Below are 24,310 nucleotides of genomic sequence, written 5' to 3' on the forward strand. Positions count from 1 at the left end.
TTTTTAGGTGTAATATAAACATATTATAGTGAGCTGAGGCTCTGTAATATAGGGAGAAGTTACTTCAATTTGGTGGAGATAGAGTATGAACACTTATCAAGAAAGGGGTTTTGAAGTCCATACTCTTCCTCAAACTACTTTTTTGTGATAAGACTGAAAAAATTTGGCCGAGCTCACATACATATCCAAACACTAGGAAATCACTTGGTTCAAGAACTTTTTTTATTCACTTTGAAATCAAGTATGAATTTAGATATTTAGAAAATATTCATATTGTCTGAGGGTTAACGCCAAGGCAAATATGCACCTTAAAGCACTTTTTTTTTTTTTTTTTTTTTTTGAGACGGAATCTTGCTCTGTCGCCCAGGCTGGAGTGCAGTGGCGCAATCTCGGCTCACTGCAAGCTCCACCTCCCAGGTTCACGCCATTCTCCTGCCTCAGCCTCTCCGCGTAGCTGGGACTACAGGCGTCCGCCACCACGCCCAGCTAATTTTTTTGTATTTTTAGTAGAGATGGAGTTTTACCGTGGTCTCCATCTCCTGACCTCGTGATCCGCCCTCCTTGGCCTCCCAAAGTGCTGGGATTACAAGCGTGAGCCACCACACCCGACCTTAAAGCACTTTTTCATGATGCCCTCTCTGGTAAGTTGACAATTAGATGTGCCAACCACCTAGCTCTTGGCCAGAAGCTTACATTTGGCATTTTATGAATATAAATGAAGATAAAGGTCAAATATTTTGGACTGGGAATTTTTAAACTAAAGTAAAATTGATATTGTTTTTTGACAATTACTAAGTGTTCTACTTAAGTTGTCTTTTTAAAAAAAATTATACGTCATTGTTTAAAATTTTACCTCCAGACACGTAGAAATAGTAACAGCTGATACTATACACAATAATGTATAATGTGTCTCCATTTTTCCTAACTTTGCCCAGTCATTTATTTCTTTTTATAATTACTCTACCGTCTACATCTTTTCACATATGCAAAGCATATGGATTGAGGACATTTGATGAGGCCACTGAAGGGCACGTTTCACACAGCCCCTGGGCCCCTGACTTCAGGATATCAGGAGGGCTCGGAGCCAGCAGGCTAGTGGCTGCCACCTTAGTCAGTCAGGGTGATAATGGGACTCTGCCTCAATCTCTCCAGAGTGAGGGCTCTGTTGTTTGAACAGTGACCCCAAACGACAGTCTCTAGAAAGTCTTTTACTCTCTGAACAGAGTCAGGCTTATTTTTGCTATTTAAATCTATTAATAATATTAATTTTCTGCTGAATATACAAATAGTTCACTATCATTGTAGAAATATTTAAAAATGCAGAAAAATTGAGAAAATCTATGACTTCAAGGAAATAACTATTGTTAATATATTGGTAGGTTTATTTTTATTTTATTTTTAATTTCTTCTTATTTTTAGTTTTTGTAAGTACATAGTACGTGTATATATTTATAGGGTACCTGAGATGTTTTGATACAGGTATGCAATATGAAATAATCACATCATGGAGAATGGGGTCTCCATCCCCTCAGGCATTTGTCCTTTGAGTTACAAACAATATTTTGATATGTTTCTTTCTAACTTTTGTCTATGGAAAAAGACAAATTATACCACATTTAATTAGATATAACTCCCTAAATTAGATCATTTTATACATGGTTTAGCATTTATACAACACTTTTCCTACCTATTTTTTTTTCAATTATCTTTATTTTCATTTCAATAGTTTTGGGGGAACAGGTTGTGTATTGATTGCATGGAAAAGTTCTTTAGTGGTGATTTCTGAGATTTGGGGCACCCATCACCCAAGCAGCATACACTATACCCAATGTGTAGTCTTTTATCCCGCACCCTCCCACCCTTCCCCACAGTCCCCAGAGTCCATTGTGTCATTCTTATGCCTTTGCATCCTCATAGCTTAGCTCCCACTTACGAGTGAGAACATATGATGTTTGCTTTTCCATTCCTGAGTTCCTTCACCTAGAATAATGGTCTCCAACTTCATTAGGTTGCTGCGAATGCCATTATTTCATTCTGTTTTATGACTGAATAGTATTCCATGGTATGTATATACACCACATTTTCTTTATCCACTCGTTGGTTGATAGACATTTAGGGTGGTTCCATATTTTTGCAACTGTAAATTTTGCTGCTATAAATATACATACACAGGTGTCTTTTTCATATAATGACTTACGTTCCTCTGGGTAGATACCCACCCAGTAGTGAGATTGCTGGATCAAACAGTAGTTCTACTTTTAGTTCTTTAAGAAATCTCCATACTGTTTTCCATAGTGGTCGTACCAGTTTACATTCCTATCAGCAGTGTAAAAGTGTTACTTTTACCACATCCATGCCAACATCTGTTACTTTTTGATTTTTAAATTATGGCCATTCTTGCAGGAATAAGATGATATCTCATTATGGTTTTGATTTGCATTTCCCTGATCATTAGTGAAGTTGAGCATTTTTTTCATGTGTTTGTTGGCCATTTGTATATCTTCTTTTGAGAATTGTACATTCGTGTCCTTTGCCCACTTTTTGATGAGATTATTTGCTTATTCTTGCTGATTTGCTTGACTTCCTTGTAGATTCTGGGTATTAGTCCTTTGTCAGATGCATAGTTTGCTAATATTTTCTCCCACTCTGTGGGTTGTGTCTTTACTATGCTGATTATTGATTTTGCTGTGCAGAAGCTTTTTAGTTTAATTAGGTCTCATTTATTTATTTTTGTTTTTGTTGCATTTGATTTTGGGTTCTTTGTCATGAACTCTTTGCCTAAGCCAATGTTTAGAAGAGGTTTTACGATGTTACCTTCTAGAATTTTATGGTTTCAGGTCTTAGATTTAAGTCTTTGATCCATCTTGAGTTGATTTTTGTGTAAGGTGAGAGACGAGGATCCAGTTTCATTCTTCTACATGTGGCTTGCCAATTATCCCATCACCATTTGTTAAATAGGGTATGATTTCCCCACTTTATGTTTTTGTTTGCTTTGTCGAAGATCAATTGGCTGTAAGTATTTGGCTTTATTTCTGGGTTCTCTATTCTGTTCCATTTATCTATGTGCCTGTTTCTATACCAGTATCATGATGCTTTGGTAACAATAGCCTTGTAGTATAATATAAAGCTGGGTAATTTGATGCCTCCAGATTTGTTCTTTTTGCTTGGTCTTGCTCTGGCTATGCAGACTCTTTTTCGGTTCCATATGAATTTTCGGATTATTTTTTCTAGTTCTGTGAAGAATGATGATGGGAATTTGATGGGAATTGCATTAAATTTGTAGATTGCTTTTGGCAGTATGGTCATTTTCACAAATTGATTCTACTCATCCATGAGCATAGGATGTGTTTTCATTTGTTTGTGTCATCGATGATTTCTTTCAGCAGTGTTTTATAGTTTTCCTTGTAGAGATCCTTCACCTCCTTGGTTAAGTATATTTTTAAGTATTTTTGCAGCTGTTGTAAAAGTGGTTGAGTTTTTGATTTGATTCACAGCTTGGTTGTTGATGTATAGCAGTGCTACTGATTTATGTACATTGATTTCATATGCTGAAACTCTCCTTTCTGTAGCAGTTCCCATTTGCCCCTGGACTCTGCTCAAGAGTGTTTGCGCCCAGTCAAAATTATTACAAAGTTCAGTTGGAAGCTTCTTTCACCCTGTGACCCCTGAGAACCCATGTGAGATATAGTCAGTGATGGCTGGGGTTGAGCTGGAGAATGTGAGTGCCTGCAAGGCTCTTCCTACTGCTGCTTTTACTTTTATATTTTACACTAAATTTGTTTCAGCTCTAGGTAAGGTTAAATCGTTCTCTCATAATCTGGATTTTCAGGTTCCCCAGTGGGAATGTGTGTTCAGAGGCAGGTTTTCCTCCTCTCACACTTAGGGGACTCACAGCGTTTTGCCTGTCTTATTGAATCTTCAGTGGCCTGTCATTTCTTTCCAAAAATCGGTGATTTCTTTTGGTTTTCCGGATAGGCTCCTACAGTGGTCTCTGGAGCAAAAGTCAATGGTGTGAGTCTTCACATGCCATTTTCTCTGTCCAAGTGGGAGCTGCAGGTCATACCTGCTTCCTGTCTGCAATCTTCCCCACTCAATTCCTTCTTACCTAATGTTATATTAATATCATGAACATTTTTGCAACATTAACTAGCCCTCAAAAACATAAATTCTAACTGGCTGCTAATACTTGGATATATATAGTATAATTTATGTGATGATTTTTCATGGTTGAGTATCTCAGTTATTACCAATATTGGCTATTTTCACATAACCCTGCAATGCCCAGTCCTGTACACAAATCCTTCTGTGCATCTCTGATGAGTTTTGAACTTTTTATCATGGAAGATGCCAAATAGATACAAAAGAGGGAAGATTTAGTAAAATGAATCATTCTTTGCACACTGCATGCCTCAGATTGTTTTGAAGTAAGTCCCAGATGTCATGCATATGTCAACATACATCTCAAAAAAAGGACTATTTAAAAATCTTAGCAATTCTGTCATTATCACACCTAAAATAATTAGTTATAATTCCTCAATGTCATAGTCTTTTTAGATAGTGGATTTTTAGAACTGATGTTCCCTTTCTGACTAATATGGCTCTTGGTCAATATTACTTTCTAGCAAAGCTTTAAAATATGTACTTCCAAAACAGTATATGCAAATTGCTAATGCTTGGCATTTTGACTTTTGTTGGTTTATCATATTTTTAAATATTGAACAGGGTAAAGGGCTAACTATGGGGAGGCAGTAGAGGGAAGTGGTGATTCACTAACAGTCTTTGGAGCAGGCTGTGTGGCGATGTATCTGGGTCCTACTTGCTACTTGATATTCTTATATCTTTGATTGCATAGTCTCATCTTCGGCAATAGCAATTACTCATAGATTGACACATGTTTTGTAAACTAACTTCACTTCTGCATTTGCTTTAGTTTTTCTTTGCTTTGATTACATTTACTTTAATTTCACAGAGGTATTAAGTTAGAGGTGTATTAGTTGCTAAGAAATGAAAAACACAGAGTGCTAAGATATCAAAAACAGGCAATTCAACTAATCATTAATATTGCTCCCAGTTTTTGCCTATTATAAACAAAGTTGCAATGAACACATTCTGTGAGCAGAGCCTTTTCCTTTATTTTGATTACTTCTTGAGGACAGCTTTCAACAGGTGGGATTACAAGGTCAAAGGGCATGACATTTTTTGGAGGGGAGGGAATCTCCTATAGCTATTTCTGACCTGTTTTCTAAAACATTTATTTGTATTTACACTGCCTTCTGCAGACCTGAGCTTCCTTTCATTATGATTTGTGTATTTCGATTTCATCGAAATATCAATTCTCACTTGGAAAATAGTTGTATTTTTTCTAAACAACTAAATTATGATACCACATATGTTTGATTACTAGCAGAATAAAATGTTTTCCTCCTATGTTTATTTATTATTTTCATCTTGCATTTTGGTGAAGAGTAAATGAAAAGAAAAGGGAAATCTAGGATAAAAATGTAACAAGAGAAGTGATGAAATGGAAACTCTCAGAGTGCTGAGTTGCGCTTTGAGTGCTATCAATGAAATCTATAGACAATACATTATTTGTAAGCTATAAGAAAAACGATGAGCTCTGTGGTAGGAAACATGTGACCTCTGCCATGATAGAATTCACTCTACTCACAGGATACCAGAAACTGGAATGCTTTATAGAAGAAGGGAGATCAGGCATAGAGAAAGCACCATTCGGAGCAGCACAAGAAAGGGGATTTCAGATGCTGAAATCTGTCCTCACTTCCATTGCTTCAGACTGAGTCCTCACATCTCATCTGGGCCCTTGTAGTGGCCGCCTATGCTTTTGTTGCTTTCACCTCTCCACATGCAATCTGTTTTCTTTAAGCTGCTTCCACAGATATTTCTAAAACACAAACGTGTACATTGTCAAGTGTGTCTGCCTACTTAGGGTTTTAGAACTTTGTGGACTACCTCTGATGAGGAAATTTGTGAGCCAGCACAAAACTTCTGAAATTTATGTGGAAATGTCTGCAGATTGATGGTTGGCTATAAACCATCTTCTCCCTAGAATTTATAGCTCACATTAGATCTTGAGGTCAAGACCACCTAGTTATTTCTTAGAATGGAAGTTTATTGCCTTGACAGAGATTTTAACAACTATTTTGTACTATAAATCTTTTGATAAGAATGGTCCCACCTGTTTTACTACTTGAACATGGTTCAGAAATTGCAGAGTATAAAAGTATTTGTCAACGATTTTAATGTCCTCTTTTCAACCACCTATATATTTATTGGCAATACATTCTGTGTTCAGCACAATGTGAAGAGTTTTGGGAATTTGGGGAAAACTAGATATAATGATATTGCTTTCATCCTTATTGGACGGGCAAAGGCTGCATATAATAAAACGAAATATCATGGCTTAATAATAGCATATAATAAGGTGATAGGATTAAAAATCAGAAATATACTGACAGCTAACCCTTAGTGCTTACTATATGCCACAAATTGTGCTAAACACTTTGCATTAATTATCTTGACTATCAGATTTAATTTTTACAGCTACTTTATGAGGTACATGATTAAAGGTCACACGCAAACTATAAATTCAGATGCACTCAATCACTAATTTGCTCAAGTCCAGAGGAGGGAGAAATCATTTCTAGAATTTTTTTGGAAGACTTTAAGATGAGATAGAATTTGAACGGTATTTGAGGGCTGGGTAAAAATTGGATAGGCAAATGTAAGTAGGGTGCTATTTAGGTAAGAGAATGCCATGAGCAAATTCCCAGAAGCAAGGATCTAAGGAACGTTACTGGCAGAGTGTTCCAGAATTATAGAGAATTTGAAAAGGATAAGAGAAAACAGATGAAGATATATAGGTGGGAATAAAATATGTATGTCTACAACTATGACTTCCAGGCAATGAATCCTCACTTTTCCACTTGAGTTTGGAAGAAAAAAGAATTAGGTTCTTGAGCTTTTCTGTTTTTACCCTTAGCCTTTTAGTAGGCTACTATCTACTGAAATTGGTCCTCAGCAGCAGGTCATATTGGGAAATTGTCTTGCTGTGTAGTCTCTGTTGGAGTTTGAGTAGATGTCCACAACCTTGAGGTAGAGTTCAGATGTTCTTGAGGATGTTATTTGGAAACGCTCTTGATTTTTGGAATCAGGAGTTATGGTTTGATCATCCTCTTCATGCCATGGCAATGCATCACACAAAGTAGTAGTTTTGCTACTTTAAGTTCATACCCCGAGATGAGTACTATGTGGTAGACCGTCCATGCATGGGTTGTAGTAATCACTCTGAAAAGGAAAAAAACTGTATGGATTTCTGGCATTATTCTTGGAAACTTTTCTCTTTGAACTATAGGTTTTCTGAAATTACCCTTCTACACTTACTGTTACTTAGAGTCCCAATATTTCTCTGCTGCTTAGTGTAGTAGTTAGGACTTCAGATCCCAGAGCTGAGTCGTCTGAGTACAAATCTTAGCTGCTCCGCTGGTCCATTTTTTTTTTAAACCACTGGCATGAGTCTTCCTCTCTCTGATTAGTTTTCTTATCTGTAAAATGGTGATAGTAATTGTATCTAAATTATAGGGTTACAGAGATTAAATTAAATGCACAGTATTCATTCCATCTCCTTTCAGGAATGTATTTGAGATTGGGTCATTTTGCAGATGGAACGATGATTTATTGTACTTTCATCTTACAGATTTATAATGACATTATCATTTTTTTCTTTTGAGATGGAGTTTTGCAATTGTTGCCCAGGCTGGAATGCAGTGGCATGATCTCGGCTCACTGCAACCTCTGCTTCCCAGGTTCAAGCGATTCTCCTGCCTCAGTCACCCAAATAGCTGGGATTACAGGCGCCTGCCACAACGCCTGGCTAACTTTTTGTATTTTTAGTGCAGACGAGGTTTCACCATGTTGGCCAGGCTGGTCACGAACTCCGGACCTTAGGTGATCCACCAGCCTCGGCCTCCCAAAGTGCTGAGATTACAGGTGTGAGCCACTGCGCCCGGCCAATATTATCATTTTCTATTTTTTTTTTCCCATTACTTATCTGGAATGAAAACATCACTGTAATTTCACATGTCAATTAATTCTTCCTTTCTTTTTTTTCTTTTTTTTTTTTTTTTTTTTGAGACAGAGTCTTGCTCTGTCACCAGGCTGGAGTGCAGTGGCACGATATCGGCTCACTGCAACCTTCGCTTTCCTGGTTCAAGCGATTCTCCTGCCTCAGCATTCTGAGTAGTGGGGACTACAGGCGCATGCCACCAGGCCCAGGTAGTTTTTGTATTTTTAGTAGAGACAGGGTTTCACCATGTTGGCCAGGATGGTCTCCATCTCTTGACTTTGTGATCCTCCTGCCTCAACCTCCCAAAATTTTCTCTTTCTTTATACTTTTACTACTTTAATTTAGCATCTTTTTGCTATTACTTAAAAAGCCTTGAAGTTTAACCACTAAAATCAGTAACATATACGCATCTATATGTTATATTTAGAGTGATGAATTCTGAAAACAATATACCTCTTTAAATTATAATAATGACATGGCTTATATTAATCTGTTTCAGATGGGTTCTCTAGCTATGGTATAATTATTATGTTTAATCACCCCTAACTTATTTTATTTTAAAAGTATATTTGTTTTTTATTTCAAATATATATTTAGCAAGTAGTAAATATTAAGAAACACTTTAAAAATCACTATCTGGAGATATTTGAGATTATGCTAAATTTGGAGTTTCTAGCAGGTTATCTTTCCTGTATCCTGGTAAACTAGAGTTTAATTGCACTGAATTAATTATTCCATTTTTTAACTGTCCCTATTTGTACTCATTGGTGACTCTCATAATTTAGGTGGCATGGGACATTCACTAGAGCTGTGATTATAGACCTGCTACTGAGAACTCTATTCTGGGAAGTTCGAGTTCTAAATTTGATTTTTTTTAGGGGAAAAAGCTGACAATGTTTCTGATTAGTTTCAATTTGAGAAATATTGAGTAATACTTGCATTTTGATGCTTCTTGGCATGATGTACTTGATATCCTCAATATTATTCTATTACGTCTTTTAGAATCAGTCCATGTTCCTCCTTCCTCCCATTAAAATCTAATCTGGATACTTTGATTAGATCATCGAGTCTCTTGACAAACACACTTTTTCAATTTCTGAGATGTACCCTGTCTCAGGAATGCATCATTGTTTTATAAACCAAAGTCTAGGACGCCAAACTCTTTTATTTTTGTATCATGCATGTGGAGCATTATTCCTTTCCTGTCATGTTTCTTCTCTCCTGCAGTAACAGTCACCAAGTGATAGAGCTGCCAAAGCCACTAGCTGGGCTTCTAAGTCTTTCTGCTCTACTCTGAGTTTCAAAGTATCTGGAGATGCTTTCTAGTTTTCCTGATTCCATTCATCTCTACATCGAAGGTGTGGGTAGGCAGTGATGGGTAAGTCTGCTAACTGTAGCTATGGCTCAGCGGATTGTGCTGGGACGCATCCGGAGGCTGTCATCCTGCGGCGTGCAGCTTGGCTGCTTGGCTGTGGGAGGTCAGCTCCTCACATCCTCCCTCCATGAGGGAGAGCATGCCTTCTTTTCCTCCAGTATATTCTACGTGAAGCAGCCTCATGCTGATTAGTGGCAAGTAACCAACACAAAGTCTTTCTCTCCATGAACACTTAGAGGTCTGCAGAGCGTGAGATGATTTCTCTGAGGGAGTCTGAAGCTCTCTCCTATAACTCAGTTTCTCCTTTCTTCACTAGTTATATTCCTTCACTTGACTACCATCTTAATAGTCATCTCTGTTGACCCTTCAGAATATTATTTTCTAGCTTCTTTTGATATTTTTGTTTCTAATTTTAAAAGAATGTTCACTGTCTTCTCCTGCTTGGCTTATCATGATAAAATTGCCGAGACTGGGTGGCTTAACAGAAATTTATTTTCTCACAGTCCTGGAGGCTAGAAGTCGAAGATTAAGGTGCCAGCGTGGTCAGTTTCTGGTGAGGGCCCTTCCTGGATTGTTGCCAGCTTTTTTCCCCACTGTGCCCTCTCATGGTGACAGAGAGGGGGCTCTCTTCTTATAATGGCACTGATCCCATTATGAGGGCTTCACCCTGAAGACTTTATCTAAAGCTAATTATCTCCCAAAGGTTACATCTCCAAATACCATCCCATTGAGGGCTAGGGCTTCAACTTTGGGGAGACACAAACATTCTGTTTATGGCACTCATTTATCTCTAAAGAAGACGTGTGGAGAAACATTCCTCACCGGCTGGGAGAGCAGCTGAGCTCCTCCTGTGGCCATGCCAGAATACGCCTCTGTTACACTGCAGCGCGCTGCTCAGTGTATTTGATTAGCTCCTTTGCCTCCCTCCTAGACTGTAACTCTTTCAAAACAGAGTTTGCCTTATTTTCCCCACGGCAACACGGTAACTCATCAATGTTGTTTAATGAAAGAATAAATCAGCAGTCTCAGTCTTAAACATAAACATCCCCTAAATGTTGTCACCATGGTTTCGTCAGTGCCCATTTTCTTGGGGTACCTTCAGTTTCTGTTGGCTTTCTCATCCCTATTTCCATGTTGTGGCTGATTTTCCTGTGCTTTATAAAACAGGCGATGCAGGAAAATGGGCCTTTTAAACTGCTTAGCCAGTTCTTCCCCTAGCCACTCTGTTGTATTAGCACTTACAGGTTATTAGCACTTTTATCCTTCTCCGCATTCATTTTTTATGCCTATTTTTATGTTTATATGTCACACAAAAGGGTGAAAGAAGGGCCAAGCTCACTTTTATCATGTGTACTCACCAAAGCAAGTTTCTCCCATTTTAGAAATAAGATATTTGATTGTTAATCTAATAATCTTTTTCTTCTTTTTTCTTAAGCATAATTACACAAAATTCATTTTATTGAAAACCCCACAAATTTCAAAATTGTGAAAACAACACCCACCAAAATTCAAAACTAAATCAAACTAAAAGATAATACAACCACACATAGACACATGCACATTGAATGAAGTTAGCATTAATTTTACACTTTGATACATTGGGAATTTTCATAGCTGTTACGTTTTTGAGCTTAAAAAGATAAAAATTCTTGTCTCTGAATCAGTAACACCAGGAAATAAAATATAAAGCAAAGTAGCGAATTATGTTAAAAATGAAAGGGTTGTGAATCCAGACATTAAATATGGCCAAGTGTGAGCTATTTTATTTCCTTGAGTGTTGCAAGTGCATGAAGCATCTCTGATTTCTCAAGATTCAATATGAAAAGTCAGTCAAGTAGCTGGAGTTCTATTTCTTTGATGGGAAATTAGGCAAGGCTGAAGAGCACAGCAGAGCAGCTTTTGCGTATCTTTGAGGTAACTATGGAAAGGGCATGTCTCTCATTAGTGTTGGTTACGAACAACTCAACAAGCCTGGAATATGACAGATGGGGTCTTGGAGCCGACTTAATACTCTAGCATGACAGCAACTCAACAGTGAATACAGAAAGTTCAGAAGAACAGACTTACCCTTTCTGCAGCCTGGAAGAACTGTTGGTTTTGGTTGGCTTTGTATTATGTCGGAGTGTCATTTGCCCTTACCTGAGTAGCCTTGTCTCCTTGCACTTAATGCACTGCTGTATTTAGCATTTCTACAGTGATGTCTCAGCTGACTTCCCAATCTCTTTTTTGACTTGTCTAGGGCATGATTCAAAATCTTCCATCAAAGACAGCTCCAGCCAAGTTCATTTTTATGATCCTGTTTTGTGAAGCACACTTGATTTTTTTCACAGTTCAACAGATTTAAAACATGATAAAGAGTTTAGAGGGCAGTGATAATCTATGGACTTGTGCAGATCTGTCAAGGTGTCAAGAGGAAGCAATTGCTTCTTTGCTGAGAATGATGACATTTCCTATACCCTAAAGTCTATGAACAGCATTCTAATGGCAACTTGACATTTATCAAAAGATTTCAGCTTTGTACCTGGCTTTATTTGTGCTCAGCCATCTTAAAAGTTAGGCATTTGCAGCAGAATTCAATAGCAGCACTTCCAGTGAATGCGATATTAACTATTTAATCTGGCAAACTCATAGCTCCTGGATGTATGACACAACAGACAACTCTTTGTATAAGACTAATAGCTGTTAGTCCTTTTCAATGCAAAACACACAATACTCAGAATTCTTGCAGGAACACACATGAGAAGCCAAGAGGTTATAATTTTAGAATTACCAGCTGTGTCTATAGTATGTCAAAATGTCCACATAAAAAGGAAAAAATATTTCTTGTCAGTTCATAGAATCAGATGCTTCTTCATGTTGGATATATGTAAAAATACATACATTTTCATTTTTCTGGTTCTGGGAAAGAATTTCCAAAGAAAAGTTAGACAGTTATGCTTTGCCGCTGGCATCAGTATATTCCTGCATGCCTATAAAACACAAAAATTTACTTTAGGGAGAGCTTAGAGGGTTATCTAAGGCAATGGGCTAGGTATTGAGGAATAAAAGATAGATGAGGTAAGAGCACAGTCTGGGAGGAACTCAAGTTTCAGATTCCAATGAGGCAGACAGTCACGCCAGAAAACAGATGTAAAATATGTGTGATTGAGGAAGCAGAGGAAGCTTTCCCAGAAGAGGTGACATCTGATATGCAACTTCAAAGGTCCATAAGCACTTGTCAGGCAGACAAAGGTCCTGAAATGTAAGAGCATGTAGCCAAAGTGCCCAGGCCTCTTGGGACTGGATAATAAAAGCCACCTCTTGATGGTGGAAATAGCTTTCAACTTTTATATTACTTTTTCTTTGGTTACCTTTAATGGTTATAAGATAAATAATACACACAGAAAACTTGTTACTAATCAGGAAACCTATTAAGAACATTTTTGTAAGATAAAATAGTAAGATTATTTGTTATAAAAGCAAGTAGATATGGATGAGAGCTGTAAAGGGGTTCCAGGCAATGGATAACTAGTACACATCTTATTGCAGGACTAGTGTGTATGTGTGTTTATGTGTGTGTGTGTGTGTGTGAGAGAGAGAGAGAGATTTGGAGAGACCTCTAAGTGGCAATGTGAAGGACAAATTTGGACTTGGGAAGGGATTGAAAGTTGGGAAGCAGAGTATATTAGTCCATTTCACACTGCTATAAAGAACTGCCAGAGACTGGGTAATTTATAAAGGAAAGAGGTTTAATTGACTCACAGTTCATCATGGCTGGGAAGGCCTCAGGAAATTTATAATAACGGCGGAAGGTGAAGAGGAAGCAGTGTACCTTGTTCACAAGGCAGCAAGAAGGAGAAGTGCTGAGCGAAGGGGGAAGAGCTCTTTATAAGACCATCAGGGCCGGGCGCTGTAATTCCAGCACTTTGAAAGGCCAAGCAGGTGGATCACAAGGTCGAGAGATTAAGACCATCCTAACCAACATGGTGAAACCCATCTCTACTAAAAATACAAAAATTAGCTCTGCATGGTGGTGCACACCTGTAGTTCCAGCTACTAGGGAGGCTGAAGCAGGAGAATCACTTGAACCCAGTAGGTGGAGGTTGTAGTGAGCTGAGATTGTACCACTGCACTCCAGCCTGGTTACACAGCGAGGCTCTGACTCAAAAACAAACACCAAATAAACAAAAAACAAAACATCAGATCACATGAGAATTCATTCACTATCATGAGAACAGAATGAGGGAACCACCACCATGATTCAATTACCTCCACCTGGTCTCTCCCTTGACGTGTAGGAATTATGGGGATTATGCGGATTACAATTCAAGATGAGATTTGGTTGGGAACACAAAGCCTGGCCATATCACAGAGATACCCAACAGGAATCTCAAATAATGTAGATAACGAGGCTAAGTATATGAACAACAGCACTGCCAAAGGAAAGAAAGAATAAAAAATTAAGTTGAGGTATTTCACTGGTGGAATTCACCAAATATTTATTCATTCATTGACCAAACATTTAATCACTCATTTGATATTTATTAAACACACTGTATTTATAAAAAACACTTTATTGAGGTACAATTGACATAGAAAAACTGTACATATTTAATGTACACAACTTGATAAATTTGGTCATGGGTATTCACCTGTGAAACCATCACTGCAATCCATGCTATAAACATATCCATCACCTTCAAAAGTTCCCTTCTGCTTTCTTTCTTTATTACTACTTTTTTGTGTGATAAGAACACAACATAAGATCCATCCTTGCACCAAATTTCAAACATACAATATACTATTGTTAACTACTGCTGTACAGTAGATCTCTTTGACTGATTCATCTTGCACAAACAAAACATCGAAACTTGTACTAATATCTCCCATTTTCCTCTCCCCTCAGACCTTGGCAACCACCATTCTACTCTCTACTTCTGTGAATTGGACTATTTCAGATTCCTCATATAAGTAGACTTATGCGTATTTTTCCTTGTCTGGTTTATTTCAATCAGTATAATGTCCTTAAGGTTCACTCATGTTGTCATAGATGCCAGAATTTTCTCATTTTTAAAGTCTGAGTAGTATTTTATTTTGCATATACACCACATTTCTTAATCTATTTATCCATTCATGGACATTTAGGTGGCTTCCATGTTGTAACTATTGTGAATAATGCTGCAATAAATGTGGGAGTGCCTCTGCAAGATAGTGATTTAATTTCCTTAGGATAGATATTCAAAAGTGGATTGCTGCATCATATGATAGTTCTATTTTTATTTTTTTTGAGAGATCTTTTTTTTTTTTTGAGACAGAGTCTCGCTCTGTTGCCCAGCCTGGAGTGCAGTGGCGCGATCTCGGCTCACTGCAAGCTCCGCCTTCCAGGTTCACGCCATTCTCCTGCCTCAGCCTCTTGAGTAGCTGGGACTACAGGCTCCCAACACCACACCTGGCTAATTTTTTGTGTTTTTAGTGGAGACGGGGTTTCACCATGTTAGCCAGGATGGTCTCGATCTCCTGACCTTGCGATCCGCCTGCCTCGACCTCCCAAAGTGCTGGGATTATAGGCATGAGCCACCGCACCCGGCCCCTTTGAGGAACTTTAGACTGTTTTCTGTAATAGGTGTGCCAATTTACATCCCTACCAACAATGTACAGGAGTTCCCTTTTCACCACATTCTTCTCAACACTTTTTTGTCTTTTTGCTAATAGCCATTCTAACATGGTAAGGTAGTATCTTGTTGTTTTAATTTGTATTTCCCTGAAGATTATTATTATTGAGCATAGTTTTTTCAGATATCCGTTGGGACATTTTAATTTCTTCTTTGCAGAAATGTCAATTTGAGTCTTTTGTTCATTTTAAAATTCATTTTGTTTTATTTTATTGCTATTCCTTACATATTTTGGATATTAACCCCTTATTGGATGCATGGCTTGAAAACCTTTGCTCCCATTCTATAGATTCCTTTCTCATTTTGTTGATTGTTTCCTTTGTTGTACAAAAGCCTTTTAGTTTGACATAGTCTCATTTGTCTTTTTTTGCTTTTGTTGCCTATGCTTTTGGTGTCATATACTAGAAATCATTGCCAAAGCCAGTGTCAATAAGATGTTTTCTATGTTTTCTTCTAGAAGTTTTACAGTTTGAGGTCTTACATTTAGTAAAGTCTTTAACCGGTTTTGAGTTTTTTTTGTGTATGGTGAAAGATAGGGGTCCAATTTAATTCTTTTGCATATGGAGATCCAATTTTCCTAGCACCATTTATTGACAAGGCTGTCCTTTCCCTATTGTGAAGTCTTGGAACACTGTCAAGATCAGTTGACTGTATATGTGTAAATTTATTTCTGGGCTCTTTATTCTGTTTCATTGTTTGAAGTGTCTGTTTTTACGTCAGAACCATACTGTTTTGATTACTGTAGTTTTGTAATTAGGAAGTATCATGCCTCCAGCTTTGTTCTTGCCCAAAATTGTTTTGGCTATTTGGGGTCTTTGTGATTCCACATGAATTTTAGGATTTCTTTTTCTACTTCTATAAACATGCCATTGGAATTTTGATAGGGATTATATTGAATTTGTAGATCACTTTAAGTACTGTGGTCATTTTAACAATATTAATTTTTTTAATCTATGAACATGGAATGTCTTTTCATCTATTTGTGTCTGTTCCAATTTCTTTCATCGGTGTTTTGGAAGCATAAGTGTTTCATATTCTTGGTTAAGTTTATTTTTTGATGCTATTATAAATGGGATTTTAAAATTTAATTTCCCTTTAAGGATAATTCATTGTTAGTGTATAGACATACAACAGATTTTTGTATGTTGATTTTGTATCCTGCAACTATTGAATTTATTAGTTCTACTTTTTTTTTGGTGGGGACTTCAGGATTTCTTACATATAAGATTATGTCATTGGCAAACAGAGACAATTGTACTTCTTCCTTTTAAATTTGGTTGTCTTTTATTTCTTTTTGTTGATTAATTACTCGAAGATTTCCAGTGCTATATTGAATAGAAGTGGTGAGAGCACAACCTAAGCTCGTTTCAGATGTTAGATGAAAAGCTTTCAGTTTTTCACCATTGTGTTGTTAGCTAAAGGCTTTTCATATTTTGCTTTTATTTTGTTGAGACAAGCTTCTTCCATACCTAATTTGTTGGGAGTTTTTACAATAAAATTGTGTTAAGTTTTGTAAAATGCTTTTTCTGCATGTAGTCATATGCTCATGTGTCTTATTTCATTCTGTTAACGTGTATTATCTTGATTGATTTGTGTATGTTGAATCATGTTTGCATCCCTGGAGTAAATCACATTTAATCATAGTGAATAACCCTTTTAGCATAATGTTGAATACAATTTGCCAGTATTTTGCTAAGGATTTTGGGATGTATATTCATCAAGAACATTGACCTATACTTTTCTGTTTTGTCTTTGTCTGATTTTGGTGTTAGTGTGATGCTGGCCTCATAAAATGAATTTAAAAGTGCTATTCTTTTTTATATATTTTTTAAAAATCTAAAAAGCATTGGTATTAGTTCTTTAAATGTGTGGTCAGATTCACCTCTGAAGTAATCTGGCCCTGGGCTTTTATTTTTTGGGAGAATTTTACTTTTTTACTCTCCTTATTTGTTACTGATCTTTCCAGTCTTTCTATTTCTTCTTGATTTATTATTGATAGGTCATATGTTTCTAGGAATTTACACATTGTTTCCAGGTTGTACAATTTGTTGGTGTATAATAGTCCCTTATGATCCTTTTTATTTCTGTGGCATAAATTGTAATGTCTTCTTTGTTATTTCTGATTTTGTTTGAGTCTTCTCCTTTCTTTCTTTGTCTAGCTAGATGTTTGTTGATTTTTAAAAATCTTTTTTAAAAAACTAACTCTTAGTTTTACCAATCTTTCTTATTATTTTTCTATTCTCTATTTCACTCATTTTTGCACTAATCATAATTATTTCCTTCCATCTGATAATTTTGGCTTAGTTTTTTCTTATTTTTTGTTTCCTTGAGGTATAAAGGTAAATTGTTTATTTGGGATTTTTCCTTTTTTAAAATGTAGATATTTAGCGCTATAAAATTCCCTGTTCCTCCTCCCATCCCCCAGCAGTTGTCCGGTGTGTGTTTTTCCCTGCCATGCATCCATGTGTTCTCATTAATCAGCTCCCACTTATGAGTGTGAACATGCAGTAGTTAACCTCCTTTTTCTATACGGTTTTGTACACAGCCTTCCAGACAATTTTGTGCTGAAATATATTGCTTTATTTTGTTTTGGTTATCGTATCTATGTTCTGAAATGCCTTCTGAATATCCACTGAAAAATTAAATCCCTTCTGGAGTGTGAAGTACACTGAAAACAACAACAACAACGATAACAGCAACAACAACAACAACAACAACAACAACAAAAAACTTCCCTGTTAGTATTGCTTTTGCTGCATCTCTTAAGTTTTGGTATTCTGTGTTTTCATTTGAGTTTTGATATGGTTTGAATTTGTGTCCCCACCAAAATCTCATGGTGAGTTGTAATCCCCAGTTTTGGAGGAGGGGTTTGGTGGGAGGTGGTTGGATCATGGGAGTGGATTTCCCCCTTGCTGTTCTCATGACAGTGAGTGAGTTCTCACAAGATCTCATTGTTTAAAAGTGTGCAGCACCTCCCCCTTTGCTCTTCTTCCTTCTCCAGATGTGTAAGACATGCCTGCTTCCCCTTTGCCTTCTGCCATGATTGTAAGTTTCCTGAGGCCACCCCAGCCATGCTTCCTGTACAGCCTGTGGAACTGTGAGTCAATTAAACCTGTTTTCTTTATACATTACCCAGTCTAAGGTAGTTCTTTATAGCAATGTGGGAAGAGACTAATACAGAAAATTGGTACATAGAAGTGGGGCATTGCCATAAACATATTTCAAAATGTGGAAGCAGCTTTGGAATTGGGTAATGGGCAAAGGTTGGAACAGTTTGGAGGGCTCAGAAGACAGGAATATGAGGGAATGTTTGGAACTTCCTAGAGATTTGTTAAATTGTGGTGACCAAAATGCTGACAATGATATGGACAATGAAGTCTAGGTTGAGGTGGTCCCAGTAAAAGTTTGGAAAATCTGCAACCCAGCCATGTGGTAGAAAAGAAAAACCCGTTTTCTGGGGATGAATTCAAGCCAGCTGCAGAAATTGTGTAAGTAGAGGAGACCAATGGTAATAGCCAAGACAGTGGGGAAAATGTCTTGAAGGCATTTCAGAGACCTTCTCAGCAGCTCCTCCCATCACTGGCCCAGAGAGCTAGGCAGCAAGAATGGTTTCATGGGCTGGGCCCACGGCCCCACTACCCTGCACAACTTTGGGACAAGGCTCCCAGCATCCCTGCCACTCCTGCTCTAGCCATGGCTAAAAGGAACCCAGATATGTCTCAGTCCACTGTTCCAGAATGTGCCAGCCATAAGCCTTGGTGGCATCCATGTGGTGTTAAGATTGTGGGTGCACAGGCAGTGAGAGTTGAGGCTTGGGAGACTCCACCAAGGTTTCAGAGGATTTATGGAAATGTCTGGATGTCCAGGCAGAATCCTGCTGCAGGGTCAGAGCCCTTATGGAGAACCTCTACTAACATAGTGCAGAGGGGGAAATGTAAGGTTGGAGCCCTAACACAGTCCCCACTGGGGCACTGCCTAGTGGAGCTGTGAGAAGAGGGCCACCCTCCTTCAGACCTGAGACTGGTAGATCCACTGACAACTTGCACTATGTACCTGGAAAAGCCACAGGCACTCAACACCAGCCTGCTAAAGCAGCTGCAGGAGTTGTGCCCTGCTGAGCCACAGGGGTGGAACTACCTAAAGCCTTGGGATCCCACCCCTTACCTCAGTGTTGCCTGGATATGGAATGACTTTCATATTCTTAAATTTGTTAAGATTTTTTTGTGACCCAGCATGTGGTTTTTCCTAGAGAATATTTCACATGTGCATGAGAAGAATGTGTATTCTACTTCTGATGGGGAAATGTATATGTCTATTAGGTCCACTTGGTCTATGGTTTTATTTAAGCCTGCTGTATGGTGTTATTTAAGTTTGCTGTTTCCTTATATTTTCTGTCTCACCTATTATTTTAATCTATTATTGAAAGTAAAGTGTTGAGGTCCCCTACTACTATTGTCTTTTCTATGTATCCCTTTGGATCTGTCAGTGCTTGCTTTATATATTTAGATGCTCTGATGTTAGGTGCATATATATTTATACTTGTTATCTTCTTGTTGAATTGACCATTTTACATTTCTATAAAGACATTCTCAATCTTTTGTGGTAGTTTTTGACTTAAATTCTATTTTGGCTGCTATAAGTATAACTATTCCTGGTTTCTTTTGGTGATCACTTGCATGAAATATCTTTTTCCATCATTTAGTTTCAGTCTATGTGTGTCCTTAATTCTAAAATGAGTCATTTATAGACAGTATATAGTAGAATCTTGGTGTTTTTAATCAGTTCAGCTACTGCATATCTTTGGATTGGGTAGTTTAATCCATTTCTGTTTAAGGTAATTATTGATAGTAAGGACTTACTATTGCCATTTTGTTAATTGCTTTTTTTCTGTTTTGTGGTTGTCCCTATTTTCCTTTTTCTCATTTTCCTCTATAATTTTAATTTTTTTGTAGTTATATGCTTTGATTCCTTTTACTTTTTCTCTTGTGTACCTACTATAGGTATTTTATGTGTGGTATTGTAAGGCTTACATTAAACATCTTGTAGTTATAATACTGTATTTTAAGTTCATAGTAACTTTACATAAATCACACACAAATACTCTATACTTTTACTTCTTTCCTCACTCCACATACTTTATATTACTGATGCCACAAACTACATCTTTTAATATTGTGTATCCACTAACATTTTAAATTTATTCTTACTGCTTTTTTCTTTTAACTTTATTCTAGAATTAAGTGTGATTTACAAACCACATTACAGTATTTTGAATTCGACTATATATTTACTTTTACCAGTGAGATTTATATTTTCATATGCTTTCATTTTGCTGTTTAGCATCCTGTTGTTTCAACTTAAAGAAGTTCCTTTAGCATTTCTTGTAGGGCAAGTCTTGTGGTGACAAACTCCTTCAGTTTTTGCCATCTGGGAAAGTCTCTATCTCTCTATCATTTTTTAAAAACAATTTTGCCAGTATAGTATTCTTTGTTGGCAATTTTTGTTCTTTTAAGCACCTTGATCACACTCTCCTGCCCTGTGAAGTTTCTGCTAAGAAATCTGCTATAGCCTTATGGAAGTTCACTTGTATGTATTGTTTTTTTCTTACCACTTTAAAAATTCCCTCTTTGTCTTTGACTTTTGATAATTTAATTATAATATGTTTTAGTGTAGAGTCCTTCATGTTCAATGTATTTGGAGTTCTTTGGGCTTCAAGTATCAAGATGTTCATTTCCTTCCTTAGATAAACGTGTTCTAATCATTATTTTTTAAAATGAGCCTTCTGCTCTTCTCTCTTTTTCTCCTTCTTGTAGCACTTCCATAATGCAAATATTGATTCACCTTTAGGTTTACTGTAAATCCTGAAGGCTTTCTTCCTTCATTTTTGTTAATTTTATTCTTTTCATTCTTCTAACTAGATCATTTCAAATGATTTTTGAGTTCACTGATTTTTTTCTTCTGTTTGATCAAGTCTGCTATTGAAACTTTATTGAAATGTTTAGTTCAGTCATTATTTCTTAATATGTTTTCTCTTTGTTGAATATCTTCTTTTATGTATTGTGTTTATGTTTTCTTTTAGTTGTCTACTTCTGTTCTCTTGTTCACCGAACTTTAAAAGATAATTACTTGATTTTTTTTTCCATGAGTTTGTAGCTCTCCACTAATTTAGGGTCTGTTACTGAAGCTTCATTTTGTTCCTTTGATGGTGTCCAGTTTCCCTGAGTCTTCATGATCTTTGTCACTTTGTGCATTTGAAGAGACCTTCACCTTCTGCAGTTATTATAGCCTATATTTGGCAGGGAAAATACCTTATCAGTCAGCTTGGCCAGAGATTCTGAGTGAGTCAGTTGGAGGGTCTGCAAGCAATAGGCTTGGTGCCAGAAACTGTGGGCAAGTGGACTTGCTGTTGGGGCCTCAGGATTGATGTCTCAACATGTGCTGGGTTTGGAAAACTACCTCTACTCTTATTAGATCCTCCCAATAATCTAGATGTAAAAATTCCCTCAATATTCTGAATGAGGCATGGCAGAAACAAGCCTTTTAGATAGTGTCCCCAAATGCCTAAGATGTCCAACATTCACTTTGCTCTTTCTTTCCTTCACAGGGGAACTTGTGGGCTGTGGGGATCTTTCTTAGTACTATGCTGTGCTGACTTGAGGGAGGGGTGATACAGGCAAAGTAATACCATTCTCTTACCTTTTTAAATGCTTCTTTTCTCATTTCTGTGGTCCATCAAGCTGCTCTAATCTTTCACTTGGATTCCAAAGATCTCACAAAGATATTTTCATCCACAGATGTGTGGATAGTCATTAAATTAGTGTTTCTTTTGGAGGATAGAGCTGAGGCCTTTTATTCTGCCATATTTCTGATATCACTCCAAACTTAGTCTGTTTTTAAAGCATTACTCTTTGATGTATAGAAAGATAATTGCTTTTGAGGGGCGTATAGTCTAGTAGAAAAATTATATGTGTGTCTGTATACATACATACACACACACACACACACACACAGAAATAGGAAGAAGAGGGAGATTTTTAAGGAGGTAGTTAATGCAGTTGTGAGGCCTGGTCAATCTGAAATCCGCAGGGTAGGCCAGATTCTAGGGACATAGGATAGAGGTGATGTTGAAATCTTGAGTTTGAAGGTAATCTGGAAGCAGAATTTCTTTTCCCTCAAGAGACCTTGTTCTTTTTTTTCTTTCTTTTTTTTGAGACAGAGTCTTGCTCTGTTGCCTAGGCTGGAGTGCAGTGGCATGATCTTGGCTCACTGCAACCTCCACCTCTTGGGGGGGTTCCAGCAATTCTCCTGCCTCAGCCTTCCGAGTAGCTAGGATTACAGACCTGTGCCACCCCACCTTCCCCTGGCTAATTTTTGTATTTTTAGTAGAGACAGGGTTTCACCATACTGGCCAGACTGGTCTTGAACTCCTGACCTCAAGTGATCCACCTGCCTCCACCTACCAAAGTGCTAGGATTACAGGTGTGAGCCACTGCGCCCAGCCAGTCTTGTGTTTTAAGACCTTCAACTGATTGGGCGAGACCCACTCTCATTACAGTGAGTAATCTGCTTTACTCAAAGTCTACTGATTTAGATATTAATTTCATCTAAGAATACCTTTATGGCAACATATAGACTGGTATTCAACCAAAAACTGAGTACCATGGCTTAGCCAAGTTGACATAAAATTAACTATTACACAAATAAATGAGAGAAAGTATTTTGAGTGTGTGTGAAAAATTGTATTTGAGCTGAGCTTTGAAGAAAGAGTTGAAGAAGAAAGAAATGGAGGGCACAGCATGAAAATAAAGATGAAAATGAGAAAAAAATCAGCGTATGTATAGAAAACTATAGAGTTCCCTTTTATTGGCATAGAATAAATGAGGAAGGGAGTGATGAAAATTAAACTTGAAAAGGGAGTCATGATATTCCATGATGACTGGGATAAGTAGTTTTACTTCATTCTAAAGGCCATGAGAATCCAGTGAAGTTTTTGCTCAGAGAATTGATATGCTTTTTTTTTTTCATGAACAGACACTTCTCAAAAGAAGACATTTATGCAGCCAAAAAACACATGAAAAAATGCTCATCATCATTGGCCATCAGAGAAATGCAAATCAAAACCACAATGAGATACCATCTCACACCAGTTAGAATGGCCATCATTAAAAAGTCAGGAAACAACAGGTGCTGGAGAGGATGTGGAGAAATAGGAACACTTTTACATTGTTGGTGGGACTGTAAACTAGTTCAACCATTGTGGAAGTCAGTGTGGCGATTCCTCAGGGATCTAGAGCTAGAAATACCGTTTGACCCAGCCATCCCATTACTGGGTATATACCCAAAGGACTATAAATCATGCTGCTATAAAGACACATGCACACGTACGTTTATTGCGGCACTATTCACAATAGCAAAGACTTGGAACCAACCCAAATGTCCAACAACAATAGACTGGATTAAGAAAATGTGGCACATATACACCATGGAATACTATGCAGCCATAAAAAAGGATGAGTTCATGTCCTTTGTAGGGACATGGATGAAACTGGAAAACATCATTCTCAGTAAACTATCGCAAGGACAAAAAACCAAACACCGCATGTTCTCACTCATAGGTGGGAATTGAACAATGAGAACTCATGGACACAGGAAGGGGAACATCACACTCCGGGGACTGTTGTGAGGTGGGGGGAGGGGGAGGGACAGCATTAGGAGATATACCTAATGCTAAATGATGAGTTAATGGGTGCAGCAAACCAACCTGGCACATGGATACATATGTAACAAACCTGCACATTGTGCACATGTACCCTAAAACCTAAAGTATAAAAAAAAAAAAAAGAATTGATATGCTTTGAACTACTGTTGAGTATAAGCTGGTAGCAAATCCAAATCGAGGCCATCATGGAGTTGTCTGGCCTCTTTGGGGCAGCTGTTCTCCCTTCCTATTGTTACTTTTAAAATGATGGTAGAGGATAGGATTTTACAGAGTCCTTTAGATATAACATACAATATCTTGTATGTAGGTAGGGAGATGTGAAAACAGGATTTTTTCCAAGCTAGAATGGAAATTGTGCTTTTAATGTATGTATAAATATTCTGATCCAATGATATTTCATTATTGATAAGTATAAATACTTTTGCAAAAATCTGGCTTCCAAGGCCAGACTGATAACTTATCAGGAATGTTGTATAGCATGA

At 37.4% G+C, this 24,310-nt stretch overlaps 1 protein-coding gene across 1 annotated transcript in view; it reads left to right on the forward strand.

The window, feature by feature from the left end:
• The window catches only part of LOC134736522 (DNA dC->dU-editing enzyme APOBEC-3G-like), a 236,517-nt gene that overhangs the window by 67,422 nt on the left and 144,785 nt on the right, over positions 1–24,310 (forward strand). Inside the window, exon 3 of the mRNA XM_063638414.1 lies at positions 18,111–18,206. Coding sequence (XP_063494484.1) covers positions 18,111–18,118 — 8 coding nt within the window. The 3' untranslated portion in view covers positions 18,119–18,206. The remainder of the gene's footprint in view (positions 1–18,110; positions 18,207–24,310) is intronic.

The sequence above is a fragment of the Symphalangus syndactylus genome, chromosome 4 (assembly GCF_028878055.3).
Source record: "Symphalangus syndactylus isolate Jambi chromosome 4, NHGRI_mSymSyn1-v2.1_pri, whole genome shotgun sequence".
Lineage (NCBI taxonomy): Eukaryota > Metazoa > Chordata > Mammalia > Primates > Hylobatidae > Symphalangus > Symphalangus syndactylus.